We start from the raw sequence: 22,231 nt of genomic DNA, 5'->3' as shown, positions 1-22,231 counted from the left end.
GGGAACTTACTTGCAATCAGTGTGCATCTCTCAGGTTTGTATCAACCTGCAAGTCAGTTGTTCAAATCAGCAGCATACAAGGCTGTCAAGTCTGGGAGACACGCAGAGGTACCGTATAATAAATACACAGCCATTGCATACCTTCAGAAAAGAAAAAAAATGCCTTCAGCTGCTTTTTGTGAGTGACCTGGTCTTGTTCATGTGCGCTGGGAGGTCATGAAAATGCCAAACAAGTCAAGTTTTGTGTTTTGTTTTGTTTGGGTTTTAAATTAGACACTGGAAAGCCTTAATTCAGATTGTAGTCTGTCTAGGCACAAAGTTTTTCAACCTTCTTGAGGCCTGGACAGCTTGAATCCCAGCAGTTATGTAAAGTGGAACTAAGACACTGAAGATCAGGCACAAGATAAATGCTGCATGAAAATCTGTGGAAGTTCTGTTTTTTCCCATATTTTAATCTTTCTTCCTGTGTCGTAACAGTGGTGCAGAAATCCAGCATAAGAGAAAAGTTAAAGTTAGAGGTGGAGAATTTATTTTTTCATGGACTTTTACCCAGAAAATCACACAAATCATGATTTGTGAACTGTGAAAGCCACACTTTTGGCTTGAACTTCTGTGTAGCTGCAGCATCTCTCAGTTGTTAATACATGGGAACATCATCACAGTTTATGTTTCATTTGCTGCTGAAGTGTGGATATCAACATAAAAAGGAACAAAACTTTGATCGTTGTGAAATCTTATGTTAGCTTTGCTACTTTATAACCACTGAAAGCAGTCACATGCAGGCAGCATTTAACTATTTGTGCATTCATTTACCAGAAGGCATTTTCATATCAAAACAGTGTTATCAGTGTACACCTACTCTTCTGTTTCACAGGGAGGAGATGGAGTTGTTTGATTTATTAGTAAACCAAACAGCTTTTGCCATAAATCGGAATTCAGCAGCTTTGTTTCCTTACGTAAACTACTCTTCTAATTGGATTTTTCTCCTCCCAGATATTATCTAGTTAAATACTATAATCACAGAATCACATATTTGAGTTAATTGTAACAGAACACAAATACACAGACGGTTAGATTTAATGATAAAGGACTTTTAGTTCCAGAACTGAGTCATAAATGAAAAGAATCCAACAAACAGAGGAGGGAGAAAGGCAGTGTTGTGTGGCAGTGATGGGAAGTCAGGTAGGATTAGTCCTCTCCAATCTTGACAAGATCTTTCTTTTTTTGTGAAGACTTTGGGTCTAGTTTGAAAGTAGATTTTTTCATTGTTATTTGTAAAGTTGCTAGTTTTGCTGATAGGCTTTCTTAGCAGAAAGGAAATTCAGTGTGTGAACTACCAGTTGCTCTGGAAGTTAATGTGTCTGTACAGCACTGAAACCCTGCTCTCTCTGCCAAGTTCAGCAGCCATAGAAATCCTGCATTTCATTACATTGGGTTTTGTTATTAGGTGTTGCTAGGATTCCTTCAGGGGCATTCATCAAAGATTTTAAGATTTTTTACTTTCTTCTTTAAGATCACTGAATTAAATTAACTATAGAATATATAGTATGTTATAAAAAAAGGCAAAAAATGTTTCCTTTTCCAGTCTATTCTTTTCCTTCTGATTTACATATGCAATTTAAGCTACAGTGGTGACTCTTCTTTAATGCAGTACTTAAGCAGATATACAGTAGATTATTGAAACGCCTTGAGCAATGTTTATAGATTATTTTTCTGTTTTGTTTGGGTTTTTTTGGTTTTGTTTGTTTGTTTGTTTTTGGAGGGTGTTTTTTTTTGCCAGGAAGGATACCGGGGCAAGGAAGGAAAAGATCATGTTCTGAGGCAGCAGTGTAGGCAAGACAAGCTTTCCCAGCACAAGCTTTGATGTGACTGAGGAAGAAGTTCACTTTCTCCAAGACAAAATTTGTATGGGATTCAATAAGGCCAAGTGCTGGGTCCTGCACTTGTGTCACAACAACCCTAGGCAGTGTTACAGGCTTGGGGAAGAGTGTCTGGAAAGCTGCCCAGCAGAAAAGGATCTGGGGGTGCTGGTGGAACAGCTGGCTGAATGTGAGCCAACAGAGTGCCCAAGTGGCCAAGAAGGCCAACAGCAGCCTGGCCTGTATCAGAAATAGTGTGTCCAGTGGGAGTAGGGCAGTAATCATGCCCCTTTGCTTGGCACCAGTGAGGCCACAGCTTGAGTACTGTGTTCAGTTTTGGGTGCTGCAGTATATGAATACATTGAGGTGCTCGAGGGTGTCCAGAGAAGGGCAACGAAGCTGGTGAAGATTCTGGGAAACATGAGGAGCAGCTGAGGGAGCTGGGACTGTTTAGTTTGGAGAAGAAGAGGCTAAAGGGAGACCTTATTGCTCTCTACAACTACCTGAAAGGAGGTTGTAGCGGGGTGGATGTCGGTCTCTTCTCCCAAGTAACAAGCAATAGGACGAGAGGAAATGACCTCAAGTTATGTCATGGGAGATTTAGACTGGATATTAGGAAAAAAACGCTCACTGTAAAGGCTGTTAAGCATTGGGACAGGCTGCCAGGAACATGGTTGAGTCACAATCCCTGGAGGTGTTAAAAAATGTGTAGTCATGGCACTTCAGAACATGGTTTAGTGGTCATGGCTGAGTTGACAATTGGACTTGATGATCTTAGAGGTCTTTTCCAACCTCAGTGATTCTTTGATTCTAAGTATAGGCAGCTGCCGGGTAGCACTGGCTGCTCGTATAGTGTCTCTGTAACGTGAACCTTTGACTGCTGGAGGCAAGAACACAGATGGAGTGTACAGTTTAGGAGCTGTAGTAGCAGATTTCAGATGTCAAGGCCTGAAAGCTTTGTGACGTCTGTTTAACCAGTGATTCCCTCCTTGTGACTGCTGGTCTCTGTCTGAGGAATGAGGGTCAAAATAGCTCAACATTTGGCTTTATAATATCTGCCCCATTCTCCAGCCTAATGATGTGTCCATAGAACTAGGTGCCTCTGTGGAACTAGGTACTTCTGAGCATTCCCAGGATCAAGCTTCAGTCACCTAGAGAAATGTAAGGCTGACCAGGAGAAATATCTAATGAGCTTAAATAACAACAGTATTCGGTGCTGAGAAGACCATCTGGACTTCTTGCTAAGGCTCAGGTGCTGAACTGCGAACTTTGACGTAATTCTTAGCATAGCAGTCTTCTTCCTTGCTCAGAAACGTCCTTTGTTTTTACTTTTTTTTCCCCCTTGTTTACAAGCTGAATTCTGTGTATAAAAGTCATTCTTTCCTCCAGTGGGCTGTAACTGTCTCTAAGTGACAGCCTGTCTTCACAGTTCTCTTTATCATCTCTTGTTTCTTGAAAATACAGGAAAGGTTTCCAAGTGTCAGGCGTGGGTGCTTTGAATTGTCTCCTATATACTGTACGTCTGTCTTTCCTCCAGGTGTAACTGGTAGAAAAATGAAGATGGCGATGCTGACTTATTCTCTAGTTTCTTTTATCTCTTATTTAAAATCTAGCTTCTTTCACCTTTTTCTAGCTAGAACTGGCAAGAAGATTGTGTCTGTCCTTTGGTTACTGATTCCCAGACAGCTGTTCCCATAACATGTTCTAAACAACATTGGTTGGGGTCTACAGCAAAAATACTATAAAACATAACATTTGCAGTGTTATCACTGTTGCAAGTCTAATAATATGAAAATTCATAATTGTTTCTCTCATTCAAATGGTGTGCAAAGCAGTTTTCTAATGACAGTCCTCACTGATGGAGACAAACGGGCTTCTCAGCAGCAGCAGGACTGGGTATCTCTGATTTCACTGTGTAGTTTGTTTGGTCTGACAAAGAAGAGAGGACCTTGATTTTTATTTAACAAAATCAAGTAATTATGCTGTGATAGGATGTTTTTCCTCAGACACAACAAGATGCTAACTACAGGTAAACGCATATAGTTAGCAAAAATACCAGCTTCAGACTAATGAGCTAGAGAATCCAGAAGGTTTTTAAGTGTTAATTAGGAAAACATTCTTCTGCTATATGTATGTGTGTAATTTGCTGTAGTAGAAAAATTTATCTGTGTTGGCATAAAGCAATTAAGAAGTCTTGCTAATATTTCAAACCTTCATATTAGCTTTTTCATAACTGGCACTATATTGACTTATGTTGTCCTAGATTTTCAGCAACTTCATTGAACATGAAGTATAGTGATACTATTGAACATTTTGAGCCTTCCCAGATAAATTTCATTTTTCCACTCCAGGCCAAATTCATTTGACTTCCGGGCTCAGCGTCTTTTATGTAATGTCTTTAGTAACTCACACTCTTCCATTTGCAGAACAAAAAAGTCATCTTCTTCAGGGACATTTTGAAAGGCACCTAAGGAATTCTGGTGACCGGGTCCCATTTTCAGTGCCAGTGGTTGGTGTCATTCATTTGATTGCCTTTGAAAAAAAAAGGGAGAGGGAGCTTTAAAATATTATGAAAGCTAGAAAAGAAAGGCATTTTGGCTATAATTTGCAAGTCTTTACCCTAAGTAATTAGCACTTTTGTTATTCCAGGACTCAGAATTTGATCCCTTGAAGTTCACCAGTGTCATTGAATGCGAGAAGCCAAACAATGACTTAAGTAGGTTTCGAGGTTACATGTGAGTATTTCATATAATATCCTTCGGTATACACTCCTTTTCTCTAATATGGAATAAAATTAATGCTGGTTTGGTTTGGGCTGTGTTCTGTGAGTTGCATCATCATCACATCTAAATAGGTTTGCATATTTAAGGCTCTTTTAGAGAATCCTCACTTCAGGGTGAGATGGGAACCTCATGTTTCCATTCCTTTGGATAGATTTAGTTGTTAGCTTTGATTAGTTTACGCTCCAGAAATGAATGCATGAAGCAGTGTACTACAGACACTCCTCCCTCTTTCTTTCCTTCCATGGATCAAAATAGCCCATCTGGGAATGGGAGGAAATAGAAAACCAGTTCAAGAGAGCCAACAAACAAACACAATCTGTTGTATGCAGCTTTTACGAAGGTGGGTCTGCCTGATGTTTCTTCTAATATAAGTGTCATTGAGGAAAATCAGAAGGTGGAATTTTTATTTCTTCAGTTATGGCAGCATTCCTTTCCTCTCATTCAGACAAAATAGAACAGGATAGATGTGCTTGTACATTGCTGTTCAGAATCATCTGTGGGCACTTGATTCTAAGCAAGCAGATCTGCATCAACAGCCTGCTTATCTCTGGACAATCAGTCCTGCTCAGAAGCAATTGTTCTACTACGTGCAGAGCACTTTGCTTCTAACATAGCCAGGGTTGTGGTGTAAAGGCATGCCAAAAGCAGTGACTTAGGAGATAGATACACTCTTGCACGACTTAACTTTTCTACTGTCTGTAACCACATGGAGAGCGAGAGCTCAGGTTATTTAATTTTGTCTAAATTTTCACCAAGACAGTTAAACAGATGCTCATTCTGTTTAGAATGCAATGATTTATCACCCATATTGATTAGCAGTAATAAGCAGTATTGAATTGCAAAAATGGCACAAAGTAAATTACTGGAGCTTGGGGAGTTGTTTTGGTTTTTTTTTATAGTGATGCTATTTACCATCTCAGTTACTTCTCTCAGATGTCACAGATTGTGTAGGATGTCCTGTCACCTGGTGTAAATCAGGAGAGTTTTTTTGAAACTCCATCAAGTTGTAGTGTGGGAAAATGTGTTCCTTTTTTTAGCAGCACAACCCCCTACAGTTCATTTAAAGATAAAAGTTTAGTATTACCCATTACTGCATGAGGGTGTGTAACTGTCTACAACAATAGAGCGCCTGCTCTACTACAGAAATGCCATTTCCGGGTATGGAAATGGAAAGTTTGGCAGCTTTTCTACCACAGTTCACGTGTGTGAATCTCAGCCCCCAGAATACTGAGCAGAAGTTGAATGATATAGAAGATATGCATAAATTTGTCTTTCCTTATATATTTACTTATGTACTCCATGTGGACAATGTCTCTAGCATGTAAGTTACAGAACCATTTGAATTACGTAGCAGAAAACATGGTAGGACCCTTTTGGAAGACCGTCGTTCCGTATTGATTCTATTTAATCTTCTTTATATTTTAATGGTTCACAAATGATTTGAATATATTTTGACACAGCAAAAAGCCAAGACACCAGTTTTGAACCTGGCAGAAAGGAGTAGGTGATTTCCAGGTCTCATCAGTTATCCTGAAAGAGATTTACAACACCATGGGGTGTTTAAAGTAAAGAGACGGGACCACCCCATCAACAAATAAACTCTCTGTCTACTAATATATCATGGGGGAAGGCATTTTCCCCCCTCTTTTTAGATTTCCTTCCTTAGTATTATGAAATCATGTGTCTATTTCAACTCATACATTAGCAAGATGAATAGTAATTAGCACATCTGATTTGGAACATGTCATTGCTCTGTCAAACTCAGATCTTAACACCTGTTCAAATTTACCAGTGGTCATTGCTTGAAAGGTTCAGATAGTTCCCAGCTGATACTAGCTCAACTGAAATGTTACTGAGATACTTAAATAGAGATGCTGTGAAATAGTAGACTTTCAAGAAATCCATATATAAAAGCTGTGCTGAGACATTACTGTCGGTTTGCTTGAAGTATTGACCACTTATTAGGTTTCCAGTTTTGATTAAGACTGGTTTCTTTCTGTTTGAGCTCCTTTGTTTCTAAAGTCTGTACTGACAAATCTCTCAGAGAATAGAAATATTTGTCCATGTGTATGATATAAACATGTTAAAATTCTGTTCTCCACAGTTATTCTGAAATGTGATCACTATAGGTTACCTATGTAGCACTGGCAGGCCAGGGTAACAAAGAGACATGATAATAAAAAATCACAAAAATATTGCAAAATGCATTGAGGTGAGCCTGGTCCTATCCTATACCAGTAAAAGTGTACCGTATGTTTTAATACATACAACTTCTTCAGTTATATTGGCACAATCTGCACTGAACACACTCTGGGTGTGAAGACGGACAGGCAGACTACTGTTTCTGCTCAGGTGCTTGCTTTAAGATTGTTTTGCAGTTTCTTCACCCTCAAATATCCCAAGCATATCTCCTCATTTTTATTTCCCCTATAAGAAGTCTTCTTTTTAAAAAAGAATAGAGTAAAACCTTACATGCCCCCTGCCTGTGTGGGTCTAGCCAGATTATGTACAGTATGCATGGCAAACATTCAAAAAACCTATGCCAGGTTCCAAAAATAACAAAATTGGCTTTAACATCTTGTTTTTAACTTTTTGTGTGCATATGGGCAAGGGAAAAGGAGAAGTAGTAGTTGACAGTCTGGCTTTTCAGCTTTTCTCTGAAAGTTAAAATTTTAGTATTAGACAAGAAGAGACAACTTTATCTGATCATACCAAAGTAAGTATGGCAAGGAATTATGGTAATAATAATACAAATACATCTGTGTATTCATATTTCAAAGTTTGTTATAGGATAACAAAACCAAATTAATGTAAGATCATGTTACAATTTTTCAAGAAAAGAAATGTATAAATCTATACAGTGATGTCTGTTTAATGTGATATAGTGACACCACCTCTCCTGGAAAACAAAACAACCCAAACTAAGTTTCATCAGAATAGAGAGTCGGGAAGATTCTAACTGATGATGTGCACTGAAACTATGTTTAAGATTGTTGAATATTTTCTTTGGGAGTGTCACGCCTTGGAAAGTAATGCCAGCTCTACCATTTGCTTTATAAGACACTTGAGAAACCAGAGAGTGTAAGAAAATACTCTCTTTTGAATACAGTTTTGATACGTCACCTTGTTATTTAATGCTGGTAAATGTGTAACAAGGGAAAATAGAAGGCTGAAGTGAGCTAGCGTCGTACTTAACTTTTGCATTGCTGTAATAAGCCAAGAGGCTTCTTTTTACACAAAGACTTTCAGACTGCTGTAGCAAAGTAGTAGCTAACTGCATCTGGTCCGCCCATTTCTGCTAGTTCGTGGTGCATGTGTATTTTAGGTGTTTAGATCTTGCATATTTGTGGTGTCATCTGTGTGAGAAATCGCAGAGAAAAGGAGCGTTGCACCTGTGCTTGCCAGTGTGTTTCCTTGCGGGCTCGCCTTCGCATTCCAGGCGTCTGAGCGGCTTCAGCCGGCCACTGTTTTAAATACTGACAGAGAAAAGTTTCCTTCTTTGCTTCCAAAGTTATACTGGCCAGAATCCAGAAAGGGGAAAAACAGACTTGTCAGTCTCTGTAACAAGCTTAAGGTTTATAACTCCTCGGGGCTCTATGGGATCTAAGCCATCTCCTCACCCGGACTTAAAGTTATAGCCTTGGCGTGTTTGTTACCAAAGTGAGGAGTTCTGTCTAACTCTGGATTTCATTCTGTTTTAATCCAGATCTTTATGTCTGTAATGTTTTTTCTTCCCTTTATCATCATTTCCCAGTTGCCTTATATTTATGTTCTATTAGTGAGTCACTGGGAGAGAGTGCAAACAAGAAGGAAATAGTGAATTTCCTCCAGCCCCTGCCAGCTTCTTTCTCCCTGATTTTGACTTCATCCATGTTTTTTTCTAAAGGTCTCATGAGCAAGAGGTGAGTTGATTGACTTCATTTGGATAAAAAAAAGTACAAAGCCTTACTAAATGCATGTAAGGATGAGTTGTGGTGAGAAGATTCAGCGTGCAGGTGAGGGCAGTAGGTTGGGGTCTTGGCACCTACAGGTTAATTTCAAATGTTACACCATTGCTGTGGAGCGTTTGTGTAAGATAAAGGCAGTAATAGCAAATATGTAATTGTATAGAACAGATACACAAGTAATTGTATATAAAGATTGCCATGTGCAATATACCTGTCACAGCCTACTGTTGCTCTGAAGTGTAAAAAACTGGTGAAGGCTATAAAATCATAAGCCAGAGCAATTACTTTTTAAGTAGGTTTATTGACAGGAATCATAACTATCATTTGGAAACTTTAATGGAAATTCAGACTAACATCCTTATGTTTTACAAAAAAGCCTAATGTAGAGTTCTGCATTAAAAAGCACAAGAGTGGCAGAATCCTGGTAGTAGTGTAATTTCTACAGTATGGAATCATTAAGAAATTATTTGCCATAGTTTAAGCCCAGACAAATTTGGGTAGTTATCCATCTGGCAATCAGTGCTTACTCCTACTGTCGTATTGCAGGAGTGCTTTTAGGAAGCCCCCAGTTTTTGAAGCTTTTTTGGTTAAGCAGTGAGGCAGTGGGTTAAGGAGGTTCGGTGAAGAGAACAGAAGCAAAACCCCTGTTCTTGCATCTGAGGCAGGAAACATGGGCTGAGCAGTGGAAGTTCTATTCTGATGAAAACGCCACCTTCGTTTTTGTGTCAGAGTCACAAACTTGATGCTATCTACTCCTTTCCTTCTCCATTTGTTTCTGGTCTCTAGTCAGATGTTACCTCTGCTGCAGTTAGGTCAGCTATCAAACCCACCACTTCTCCATCCCTACAATGAAAAGCTAAGCACACCTGTTGAATCACCAAAGTTTTTAATTTATATTTTTGAGCAAGGAGTGGGTGTAATATATTATACTGAACTTAAAAGAACTGTGTGTATGTTTATATATATACACATACATATAAGTGTATATATGTTATTTATGGGTATTCTACTCACTAAGAGCACAGACTAAAAGTTGCATAGCGTAACCAGCATAACAACATAATCTACAAGTAGTCCTACTAAACTGGGGAAGAGTACATAGGATTCAACAACGTAAACCTATTCTTACCGAGCTCAGGATATTTGATATAGTTCTTCGGGCCTGACATCCTACACCATGTGCTAAAGTTAGAATTTTGATCCTCATTTTATAAAAGAAAAGACTCTAACAATCAGAGAAAAGCATGAAGATAGAGCCCAGCTGTCAAGGCTTACAGAATAGGAGGCAAAGAAGAAGTAGTCCACCTTTTTATAAAAGGCGAAATGTTAAGCCATTTTGCAGGTTTCGGGGCACATAGGATTGTAAATGCTCAAATCCAGGTAGCCATAAAATTTGTCGTTGCGAATGCACAGTGTTAGTTGTAGTATAGCACATGTTCTTTTCCAGGATTTCTCTTGAACTCCTAGCTTGTATTAGTTTTGAGGGTTTTTAATTGCAGTCTGTTGCAATAGCTGCAGAACACTGCAGTATTTTAGACTTTGGAAGCGTTGCAGTTTTGATGCTCTGAAAGTGAAGGCAGAAAGTTTAAACAATTTCAGACTTTAATCTTCTCAGAGGCAGTGGGATACTGCAGTTGATTAAATTAAATTTTATTCATTTAGAAAAGGCTTGAAATGATTACTTGGTTTGTCTTTTTTACCTAATAAAACATTCTAATGCTGTTTTTTAATTGTTGTTGTTATTGTTTGGCATTTCCCTGGTGACTGTTAATTCTCATAAGGCTGTTTTCTGTATTTCTCTGTCAGCTGAAATTTGAGTCAGTCCATGCACAGCAGATTTTAAGTTGTAGTGAAAATGTTACTTTGTTCCATTTTTCTCATGTGTTTTGGCATTAGTCAACAAGAATCATCAGGGTGCAGGCCATTTTGTTTTTCTTAGAGAGTCAGTGAGACACTTCTGAAAGGAATTTCTTTTGTTCTCACTGATGAGCACATGGAAATTTTTTCTCCTCTCTTCTTCACTGATCTGACACCTGTTATCCCTGGCACATATTCTTTACTATCACTGCTGCTGAAGCACAGTCCTTTCCCAATTTCATCATATTTCTGTCCAGGAGTTCTTTGATAAGAACGTGTGAGTAGTGGGCTCATCATGTGCCCTACACAGCTGTTCCTATGTGGACTGGATTAACTGCAGTTGCACGGCCAATTTGCACACACACAGAAAGTTCAAGGCATTTTCAAAGCATTAGACAGGCTGCACACGTGCTGTAGATTTGGCCTGGGTATCTCTGGCGAGCATTTGTCCGGTACATTTGTATATCCAACAGCAACCAGTACTCCTCCAGCATTCTTGGGTAGTTTGTCAGTTTTCAAAGTCTGCTAGAGAATCTTCCCATGAGGAAGATCTAAGGAAATATTTCACCATCAGATTGACAAAACTTCTTAATCTTTGAAGATGTTTCCTGGGCTTGTTATATCACAGAGTAGTATGATTTAACAAGTTTTGATATGCTGTGCTTTGTTCTGTTTTTAAATTTTCTGCAGTGTACATAAAAGTGGAAAAAAGGATGGACTGTTCAAAGAAAATCTTTTGTTACGTGGATGTACCATTAGAAATACAGAAGAGGTTGCAGGAATAGTAATCTACGCAGGTAAAAGCTGTTATTCTGTCTGATGAGGCATACTGCATTTTTATAGTTTCCTTAAAACAATCATCACAAAAATCCATATGACATCATTTGATGTAATTCCTTCTGCAGGGCATGAGACTAAAGCTTTGTTAAATAATAACGGACCCCGTTACAAACGCAGTAAGCTTGAAAGACAGATGAACGCTGATGTCCTTTGGTGTGTTCTCATACTTCTAATCATGTGTCTGTTTTCTGCCATTGGTAAGTGCTCTTTAAAAGCAGAAACTTAAGTATCAGACTATCTTGGGATTCATACACTTGGCTTTAACAAAAACATTTGTATCTGCCAAAACGTGAAATCCATAAAGCTGCCTCCATACTGTCTAATTTTTGTTGTGTTTTCTTCTTTGAAATCAAGATGTCTTGATACACAAGCTCATCTAAACAGCTTCTTAGTATCAATCAAACATATGCTATTAGTATCAGAGATCTGAAGGCTTAGATTCTGCTACACTTCATAGCATCCAAAAATGTCAAGTCCAAAAGAAGCCACTTTATACATGGTGCCCTCAAAATTACAGGTGGTAGGATGTCACATGCCATTAATCAGTCAACAAAGTAATTTGTGAGCAGAGAATAAACATAATGAGCACAGTGCCATTCCCCAGTACCATTAATAAAATCAAGGGCACAGTGCACAACACTGACACACTGTCCCTACGGCTGCAGCTTTAACACGGAAGAAATAAATAAAAGACTAAATCTACATAAATACAAGTGGAAGACTCTCTTAGACTTCATGGAGTGTTTAAGGAAATGCTGAGGTTCTGCTTAATACTCCTCAGGCCTTTTTTCTATTCATTTGTGAGAAAGAATTGAGTTTCACATTTGGCGCCCAAAACAATTCTTTATATATGGCATATGAGTTCCATATCCTTAACGTTTGTGTGTTCCCTAATGTTTATGTGTGAGTCATAGGGCATAAACACCAGAATGTTTCCTAACAACCGTGGTGTAGCTTTAACAACAATCTTACACCATTTCATCCATCTCTGTGTGCCTTTTCCCAGGTATTGTTAAATGCTCCTTAAAGATGAGCGTTTCCAGCTGTGAATCAGCCAGCTGCGAATCACTTTGTTTCCACTGAGTTCACAGCACTCTTTTGCAGTGTCTCAGGGCTGGGGAGCCTGGTCCTCAGGGCTGAGGTACCAGGGCGGGCTTAATTGCAGGGTGTCGTTGCCTGCAGCCATCCCCTCTGCCGCCACATCCGAGGTGTTGCCCACACTGAAGTTCAGCTGGAACTCCTCAGAGGGGTGAATGTGGATGGGAGGAGGTGGCATGCAGTAGGTGACACACACACCTTCCCTTCCATCACTTCTGCTACGAGGCTAGAAGCCACCAGAGGGCCAGAGCGAACTGCTGGAGCTGGCAGCAACCACAAACAGCTGGAAAGAAATTTGCTTGGAAACCAGGGGTGCCTGGTGCTTCAAGTGGGGCAAAGCTGTGTTCTGCAAAGAGTCAGGTGATTTTTGTACCTTATGTCGAAAAAAGTATAAGCGAAGGTGTGACAACTAATTCTTCTGAAAATCTCAGTCAGGGTATTTATAAAACAAGCCTCGTGTGGGTCATTCTCAGTGTGGGGCTTCCAAGTTTTGATCTCAAGAGTAAAAATACAGACATCGATAAAGACATCAGTAGGATGATATGCTCATGCTGGTAATACAGGGAAAAAATAATTTGCTGACTTGGCTTAAGTGTTGATTGTATTTTTCAAGACTTCAGTGATGAGTTCGTGTATCAAGATTTAAAGAAACTTGTCAGACATGGCTTATAGAAGATGTATAAAAGATGACTTTTAAAGTAGACTTTTGTTGTTTTTTTCCAATTTCTGACATATAGTGAAGATAGTTCTTATCATGGGGGGAATTATTTCTTGGTTTTAACCTTAGAAACATCAGGCATATCATGTCAGGTCTTTTAGGACTGCTAATCCTAGCACAGTACTTAAAAAGGCAACTTCCTGTCTCTTTTACATGAATGTCATTTTCCCAAAATATTAATAATCTTATCCTTATTTAGTTACCACCAATAAAACAAGCAAACAAAAAAAAACCCACAAGAAATGTTTTGAGCAAGGCTTATAATTTCTTCTGATTTTAGTTCCTCAGCTTCCATGCTCTTGACTCTGCTGATACTGTTATTTCATTAGTTCTGTAAACGTGGTGGGTAAGATTAAAGTCTCTTCTGATGTTATCCAGCTGAAACTAGTGTAGTGATAAATGCCTAGTGATATGCCTAGTGCAATCAGTAGACTTCTTTCATTTTAACACATCAAATATAACTGAAATGAGTAATTTTCAGAAGAAGTCTGTTTTTCTCTGCTGGTTACAGAAAGAGCCTAAATTACTAATTTAGACTAGCCAGCCTACTTTATTTAGATAAAGTTACGTGAAATGACTCTTGCATGCGGTCCTCAAGGCCAGATCTCAAGGCAGAAAAACCATAGGTTTGGAGCCTTTTTCAAAAGTCATGCAGAATAGTTGAAAACAAATACCGCTTTCCCACATAACTCAACTCTAAGAAAAAACTCGTACCATAAGTGTTTTTCTTTGCATTTTTCTCTCATCTCTTGTGCAGGTCATGGCCTATGGGTATGGCAATATGGTGAGAAGAAGAAACCAATTTTTGATGTTCCAGGGCCTGATGGCAAATACTTGTCTCCTGTTTTAGCTGCAGTGTATTTATTTCTGACAGTGATCATAGTTTTCCAGGTAATCAACTTGTACATGCTGTCACTTCTGATCATAGTTGCTGTAATAAATCTATAAATGCACAGTATGTGTAGTACCCCTTCTACCAGTAAGGCATGCAAGAAGCTGCACACCCTGCCACTCACAACTCCCCAGCCTCGGGGCATATCTCTGGGTGGTAACTACATCCCTCGGGCAGTAATTTCCAAGTGTACTGGATGCCCTTCCAAATAAAAGCAAACTGTGGCCTGTTCTGTTGCTCCAGAAGCACGGATGGGTTCTGCCTCTTTATAACCTGATGGCATCAGGGTGCACTGTGCACCCAGGTCTACTGAAGCCTAATTGACCTGGGGTCTCCCTGGGTGGTTTGTCATCCAGGTGAGTGCATTATCACCTGGCTGCTCCAATGCTGGAATAACAGGGCCGGTGGCTTGAAACTAGAGGGTAGGGAAGCCAAGCAGCTGGGATCCCTTCCTAGGCAAGGGGGCCCAAAACACGGCACTATGCCAGCTGCTAGGAAAAAAGTTAACTTTATCCCTGCTGAAACCAGGACACCTTATTAGTTGGCTTCTGTCCAGGTTTTGATAATCACCCTTCTAGACATAATAATGCATTTCACAGCAATTCAGGTATGTTTTCCTCATCTAACACAGTAAATAAACTCTTTTCAACGATGATAATAACTTTACAGTAGATGCTTAAAGTATGTAGCCTCTTTATGTTCTAGTCTGGTACCAAGTTAAATAGATTTTATCAATTCATTGTATTCTTGCTTCTGCCTTCTCCTAATTCTCTTTCTTTTTGTGTATTCTAGGTTATGATTCCAATTTCTTTGTATGTATCCATTGAAATAGTTAAAATCTGCCAAGTCTACTTTATTCATCAAGATAAAGATTTATATGATGAAGAAACAGACTCTCAGCTGCAGTGCCGAGCTTTAAATATCACAGAAGACTTAGGTCAGGTGCAGTTTATCTTTTCAGACAAGACTGGGACACTTACTGAAAACAAAATGGTTTTCCGAAGATGCACTGTTTCTGGAATAGAGTATTCTCATGATGATAACGGTGAGCTCATGATCTGGTTTTCTGTCTAACAGTTATACTTCGGGCAATCTGAAGTAGATTAAAAAAAATTACTGTAATCTTAAAAAAGAAAAGAAAAGAAAAGAAATTGCATGTATCCACTCAGCAAACTCTGTAATAGCTGTTTTCAGATAAAGTCTAATTTGGTGGCTGTGTTCAGCTAGCAATGACGCTCATCAAAAAGTTCCGTAACATCTACAGTGTGTTGTCAAGATGGTTAAAACTTCTGACTTTAGCTCCTGGTACAGTAAAGTGCTTGAGCATGTGGATAATTTAAACAAATAGACTAGTGCTGCTGGTATCACAATTGTTTGGTGTGTAAAATACCAGTTTTAAGCATACAGTCAGATCAGTGTCTGTCTGAATACATGGAATGACAATATCCTTTTGTGCTGAGAAGTAAGTGTTAACAAAGCTGCTGGTTTTCATATTTACCAGCAACATAATCTAATCTAATAGCATATTTTATTTTACCTTTTTCAGATTATTTTCGGTGCTCTTGTGTGACAGGTGTCTCTGTTAAGGTATCTTTACTGCTGTATGAACACTGCAGTTGAGAGAATGTCCCCAAGTATCGGATTCCTGAAACACTAAAAGGTTACTCTTTGTCAGAACGGAATGTGAGGGTTGTCATCCCTGTGTTGTCTCATCACCCTTTTAAAATTATAAAATCATCTCCCGTTTTGTGATTTGTTTGCAGTTTGTGTTATTTTTCTCTATCATCTTGTTGTTACAATTTTTGACATAACAGACGTTAACTCTTCAAATCCCACTCTGTCAGTATGCAAGAAAATATTGATAGGTACAGTATTAAATTCCTGTTTGCAAAACCAAGTTTCTTAATGTGCATAGCATATAAAGATCACTGATGAGAGTATTTTCTCCAAGACCATTGCATAAGTTCAGCTTACAAATAAGATACAGACTAAGAGAAATAGTCAAAATAGACTGTTAAATCTAAAATATGCTTTAGAGAATTCATAAGATATTGGAAAAAGATATTTCGAAGTCTTGGATTATTCAAGGATTGTGGTTTTTTCTCCTACTTTAGTAGTGGGACTTTACATTTAAGGCACTCTTTTCAAGAAATAAGTTGTTTGGGTAGTCTTATTACCCCAGTATTTCAGAAAGAACTTAAACAGGGAAAAGCAGTGACTTTCAACCTCTGTACTCTAAGTAAGAGCAAGAGAAGAAAGAATTAAGAGTGTGTTTCTGGACTCCTAATTCTGCTTGCAACAGTCTGATCATTCATTCTTTTTTTTTCTTCTTCCTTGCCATTGATCATTTACTTGTTTATACTAATTTCAGAGTGTGCTCTGTGCCTTGTAGGCATGATGTTGGTACTGCCAGTTAAAACATGGCAGAAAGGGGATTTTTATGAGCTTGCTATCATCAGCTAATATGTAGACTGAACTCAGGATCTGAATTCAAGTATTGAGTTTCAGATTTTTTTTCTTCAAATATAGTGTATTTAACAGAAATCTAAGTTTGTGCCTATTTTCCTCTTGTGATTTCAGTTTACAACATAAATGTTAATGAACGCAAAGTGAATTTCACTATAATCAGAAATCAAGTAAATACATAAACTGTTTCTTTTTTCACCAGTCATTTCATGTATGGCTGTGTTTGGGCTTTCTTGTAAATCCAGTCAACATAAAATTTCTGATAAATATAGTTCTTTAATTGATGCAGAATTTATACAAAATTATAGACTCATAGAATGGTTTGAGTTGGAAGGGACCTTAAAGATAATCTAGTTCCAAGCCCCCTTTCACTAGACCAGGTTGCTCAAAGCCCCATCTAACTTGGCCTTGAACACTTCCAAGGAGAGAAAATATTCTATACACAGTTTTTTAATCCTTTTCTTTTCTCCTCTACCAAAACCTGGTCTTTCTCTGTTGTTGTATACCTAAATAGTGATAACTTCTATTGATTGTGCTCCCTATAATCAGGATTAATAACACAATAAAAACTAGTCTTCATTCAAGTCTTTATAGAATCATAGAATCATAGAATAGCCTAGGCTGGAAGGGACCTTAGAGATCCTTTTAATTAGCTCTCTTCCCCAGTCTGGTTTTCTAACCATCTCTTATATTTTCTGCTACTGAAACCTTCTTGTTTAGATATGGTAAAATGTCTGTCACAGCTCCTTCTGCTTTTAGGGAGTGCATGAAATTGCTGTGTGCTTACTTGCAAATGATTTGTCAGCCACTTTTCAATGTCTTTAACAAAGTATCTGAATTTCCCTCCAAGGTTTTGGGGCATATGTTGTAACTGATGCTGTCCTGCTCTGCAACTCAGGTTTTGACGAAGATTTAATGAATGAGAAAATTCTGAAATCTTTCACTTGACAAGTGATGTGAGGCTGCCATATATGCAAGAAAAACAAGATGCGCTGATCTGCTTTTTCTTACCTATTTTAGATGATCTGAATCTTCGCTTATCTGAGAAATTTTTCAGGCAAAGTGGTTTGTTGCTTCGAATCATTCTCTTGAGTAGAATTTTAGATGAAGAAACGAATATGAAATTGTTGTACATGGGTCAAGATTCGAAAGCTCAAGATAACAGGTCATTTTCTACTGTTAAAGCAGATAGCTCAGGATGAAAATATCCTTGTTCTGAGCTCTTTGGCCTAAGGTCGTTATTCTACTGTGTCTGGTTAGCAGTGCCTGTTATTCCAGTTGCTTCGCCCTTCTCATGATAAGATCTTGTTTTCAGTTATGTGTAGTTTTACAAAACTTTAACTATTTGGTTCTAGTTTTCCATGCCAGATGTTTGCCTCGGGCATTAATGCAGGGGGAGAAATTTCAGTCAGAACAGCTCCATTCAGCCATATCCAAGAACAGGGCTAAGACGTAACACACTTTTTTCCCATGCTAAGAAGTTCTGACAAATTCTCCTCTGAAGTCATCTCGAGGCCCTATATTCTGGGGCTCAGCCATGCACACACACAAGGGGGAAAGTTATGCCTGCAGTGGCAGACTGAGGTCTGAAATTTCCTCCCTCTGGAATTTTTATTTTCTGTTGAAGCATTTTTTTCTGCACAGTCTAGGACTGCTGCATATGTGATAATTACTCAATCAACAGATTGCGCAAAGACTTCACAAATTTTCTTCATGCTGCATTGTAAGCTTTTCTCCCTAAAATTTGTTCACATTCATGAGCAGTTATCCCACTGTTTTCTGTTCTGCAGGGATAATTATACAGCATTTGTCATCATCATATCTGATTTCCTTCCACCCAGCAATGTATGTGACTTTCCTTATGTATAGCTTGGGCTTTCCTCTTCCTCTCCCTACGAGTGCACCACACAATTTGTTTGCCTCTGGGGGCTGCTTAAAAAGCATAGCCTGTGCTGCGTTAGCTTTTGTACATTTGAGGCTGCACTTTTTTTTTCTTGAGAAGTGAGAGTGTCTATTTCTTTTGGGAATTTGTTCCACAAAGCCATGCAAATTCCCCATGTGAAAGGTGAGCTTTACGATTACGAGGGAGAGTTCTGTTTTGCATCAGACGTGGACATGTTAATCATGGTTTTCATCCCAGAGACTTATGTAGACATTATGCAGGGTAGAAGCAATTAAGTGCTTAAAATAAAAACTAAAAACCTGAACAAGACCTAATATTTTTTTAGGTACTATAGAGAACAAGAGGCCTTTTTCATTAATTTGCTGGAGAAAACATTTTCCTCCAGAATTCTCTATTATCTCTAATTTCTTATGAGGCTGATGGCACTATGCCCAGGAGGATTGCATTGTTTTAGTCTAGACAAGAGGTGACAAAAACATGAATGATAGAGGGCAATAAATTAGACCAACATGGGATGGATCTCTTGGCCAACTGGAGGTAGTACAAAGTATTACTCATGGGTACTGCTATGTGAGCGTAGATCAATGAGGAATTTGGGAATGCTTGTGAAGCCTATGAGGGAAAGTGTGAGTGCACTCAGCAACAGTTCCATGAAACAAGTTCTATCAAATATTCATCACTGTTGAGGTCACCTATAATATTTTGGTGATGGATTATGCACTGATCAGGATCAAACTACAGGAATTCACACTGTCTCGTGGAGACTATATTGATAGCAGTGGGATTCTTGTAACCTGAGGTCAGATACTTGTATGGAAGATAGTCCTCTAAGGACTTTACAATTATTCGAGAAAAGTAAGCATTTGTGGGATGGAATTCATCAGACCCATTTTCAAAATCTACCTTTGTTGTCTAATACATGCCTATTTCTCTGTAGTTTAAAATTCTAAATACAGGTGAAGAGAATTCCCACCTCACATGTGTGTTACCTGCGTTCTTAAATCTGTTCGGTTGCCTCCTTCTAAGCTTTTTCTTGATGTGCAGAATGTTAGTTCAGGAACAGGGTATGTCATGGACCAAACCAAGTGGAAGAATGATTGTCCCATTCATAAATGTCCTGGGCATTAATGGAACACCCATTGGCACTATAATCTGGTTAAATCTCAGTATTCTTAGAACTAATTATGCCCCAAGTCTGTCTGCTAATCCCAGAGACAGTAGGAGTCCAAAAGCTGACTGTGCTTCTGAAAGTCGTTACATGATTTAGCTACAACCAGATGCTCTTAGGTTGACGTTTGTCCTAGTTTTCCAAAGGCTGAATTAATCACATTCTTGCCTAAGGGGTGTGATCTCTGTTTTTCTAGTTTTATCTTCTCATTGTATGGAACTTTTGACAAAACAAAAGTTGAATATCCAGGAATGCAACCAAACAAATCTGAAAAACCTAAATTTTTCATTCTTTACATTCCTTCCCCTTCATTCCAGTGACTGTGAAGAAAACTCTAGACAGCATAAGAATAAGAGAAGTTAATGGGAATGAAGGCAGATGATGAAAACCTCATATTTTTTCTTGCCTAGCAAGGTTTCTTAATCACTAAGTCAGAGAAAGAGGTAGTTTCTTTCTGCTTTCTGTTTTTTCTTGCTGAAGACTGACCAGCAACTACTTTTCTTAGGAAAGTCCATTATATTAATCAAATCTCTTTCTTAGTTTGCGGGGCTGTTTTGTAGTGGAACTTTCTTACTCTTTTTTGCATGTAGTCAAGAGAACATAGTCTGTACTTTCCATTTACATCGGAGAACTGCATTTATTTAAAAAAAATGAAAACTAATAAAGTCTTTACTGTAAATGAGGCTGTTGATTCAAAGGGAACTTCTCATCTGCTACCCTAGACAATTGCCAGAAATCAGGATAGTTTGTTTAGGCCTCCCACAGAACTGGGTGCACTCTGTGTGGCTTGTTTCTAGTTTCTCTTTACATTTGTTATTACTTTTTGAAAAACATTAATTGGCAACTGAAGAGAGAACCAGTGACAGCAGATGTAGAACTCATTACATTTGGAGTGCCCCATTTTAAATCCTGTAGAAGACAGAATAGCTCATATTTAGAGACAGGTAATACTTTTTTCTAAGCATATGCCTACTCTCACAATTGCTCTGGAAAATCTTCAGAGAAGTAGGAATGATCACAATTTCTAAGTGGTGTAAATAGTTCTTAATGAAGGACTTGAGGTTATTCATTGTAAGCTGCTGGGAATGCCAATATGGGAGAGAAAATCTTGGTGTTTTCTGATCTCAAGACTTGTCCTTATGGGGAAGTTCTTGTGAATTAAATCAAGTAAAGATTATGTTAGAACACTTGTATAAATTTATAGGATGCTAGCTGCTCAACTGACTCTTTATGTAGACACCAGAGTACTTCAAAGTGAAATAAGCTTGCACTCATAAAATAATAAGGAAATAAGGTGGTGTGGTGGTGTAAATACCACACATCTCGATTTACTTCCTGATAGTTCAGAAAGACGTACTTGATGGTTTGGAGCAAAATGGAATTATCCCATGATGAAATCACAGCCCACACACTGACAGCTGAATTATTCTGGTTTACTTGGGTCTGCAGTTTTATTCTACTTGAAGGGAAGTCTTCAGTTTCCTGATGCCACATTTCTAGTTAGTGGAACATCTGGCTGTGTGGCAACAGTGTCTCCATCAGCCTGCAGAATGGATGCCTTATTATAGAACATAGATAGCATGGAAAGTAAACCAAAACCAAGCAAAAACAAAAAATAATGAAAAAAGGGAGTTTAAAATACAAAAGAATGTATCTTCAAACACTTAGCAGCTACTACAGGAGTTTTATTTATAGCTTACTGTTGTCTTCTGACAGATGGAAGAGAGTTCATGGAATAAGTATTAATTAATGTTTCTTCTTTGTGCCGTAAATATAAAAAATGAACTAGAGGATAGTGAAATTTGACTTTCATGAATTGCATTGCTGTGTTTCTCAAAGTTGTTTGTGTCTTTGCCCTTAATAAAAAACTCCCTATCTGGCAAAAGATCAAGGCCATCAATTTTCAGTGCTGAAACTGAAAAGCATCCCACAACAATGTCTTTCAGGTTATAATGTTCACAGGGAAAGGTTCGGAATCCAAGAGAGCTGGGTGGGTGGAGAGAACAGCCTGTTCCCAAAGAAGCACACTTTGCACAGCTGAAGCATTGTGAACCTTAGCCATAACACAATGATTGAACCGGGTTTCATTATTTCTTCAAACTTTTGAATTCTTGCTGCATAGTGTGTAGGACTGCACTTGAGAAAATGTCAAAAGGTGCTAAGGCCTGCTTTTTATTATCAACTTACCTTGGTATAAGCTGCAGTACCACCATTTGTATCAAAAGAATTACATTTGACTTGGTTAAATGAGATTCTAGTCTTGTGTCTACCTTCTCTTCTTGTCCTTTTTCTCAGTGGCAGAAACAATTACATGAATGAGATATGGTGAAAACCTGCAGAGAGAACAAGAGATAGCTAATATTGCATACACTAGAAAAGATCGTGCTATTGCTATAATACTAATAAATAAGCTGAGTGCTGCATTAGGAAACAGCTTTTGCTACATCAAATAAACAAATTATTTTTAGATAAAATGTAAGAAAGAAGAATAAGCGATGAAGAATATAGAGATACGGTATGCAAGTGTAACTGTGTACTTTGCATGAAATACATTCTCTTCTTAACTAGAGTTTTTATACATGGAATAAAATTATAAACAGTTCAGGGTCTGTGGAGTCATGTATTTCAAGATCTATTTTCAGAGCAGAAGCTTAAATTAGGTATGACTGTTAAAGAAAATATGTCCTTTAAAAAAAGCCC

General features: G+C 38.3%; 1 protein-coding gene across 1 annotated transcript in view; it reads left to right on the top strand.

Moving 5' to 3' along the window:
• Positions 1–22,231, top strand: part of ATP10A (ATPase, class V, type 10A) — a gene marked incomplete at its 5' end in the record, with an annotated part of 57,033 nt that overhangs the window by 2,753 nt on the left and 32,049 nt on the right. Inside the window, 5 exon segments of the mRNA XM_009874716.1 lie at positions 4,509–4,594; positions 11,137–11,243; positions 11,352–11,483; positions 13,860–13,993; positions 14,787–15,039. Of these exon segments, the coding sequence (XP_009873018.1) occupies positions 4,509–4,594; positions 11,137–11,243; positions 11,352–11,483; positions 13,860–13,993; positions 14,787–15,039 (712 nt within the window).

Source organism: Apaloderma vittatum, unplaced genomic scaffold (genome assembly GCF_000703405.1).
Source record: "Apaloderma vittatum isolate BGI_N311 unplaced genomic scaffold, ASM70340v1 scaffold9378, whole genome shotgun sequence".
NCBI classification, from domain to species: domain Eukaryota; kingdom Metazoa; phylum Chordata; class Aves; order Trogoniformes; family Trogonidae; genus Apaloderma; species Apaloderma vittatum.
The sequence above is the reverse complement of the archived record's forward strand: the minus strand, read 5'-3'. Positions and strand labels throughout refer to the sequence as shown.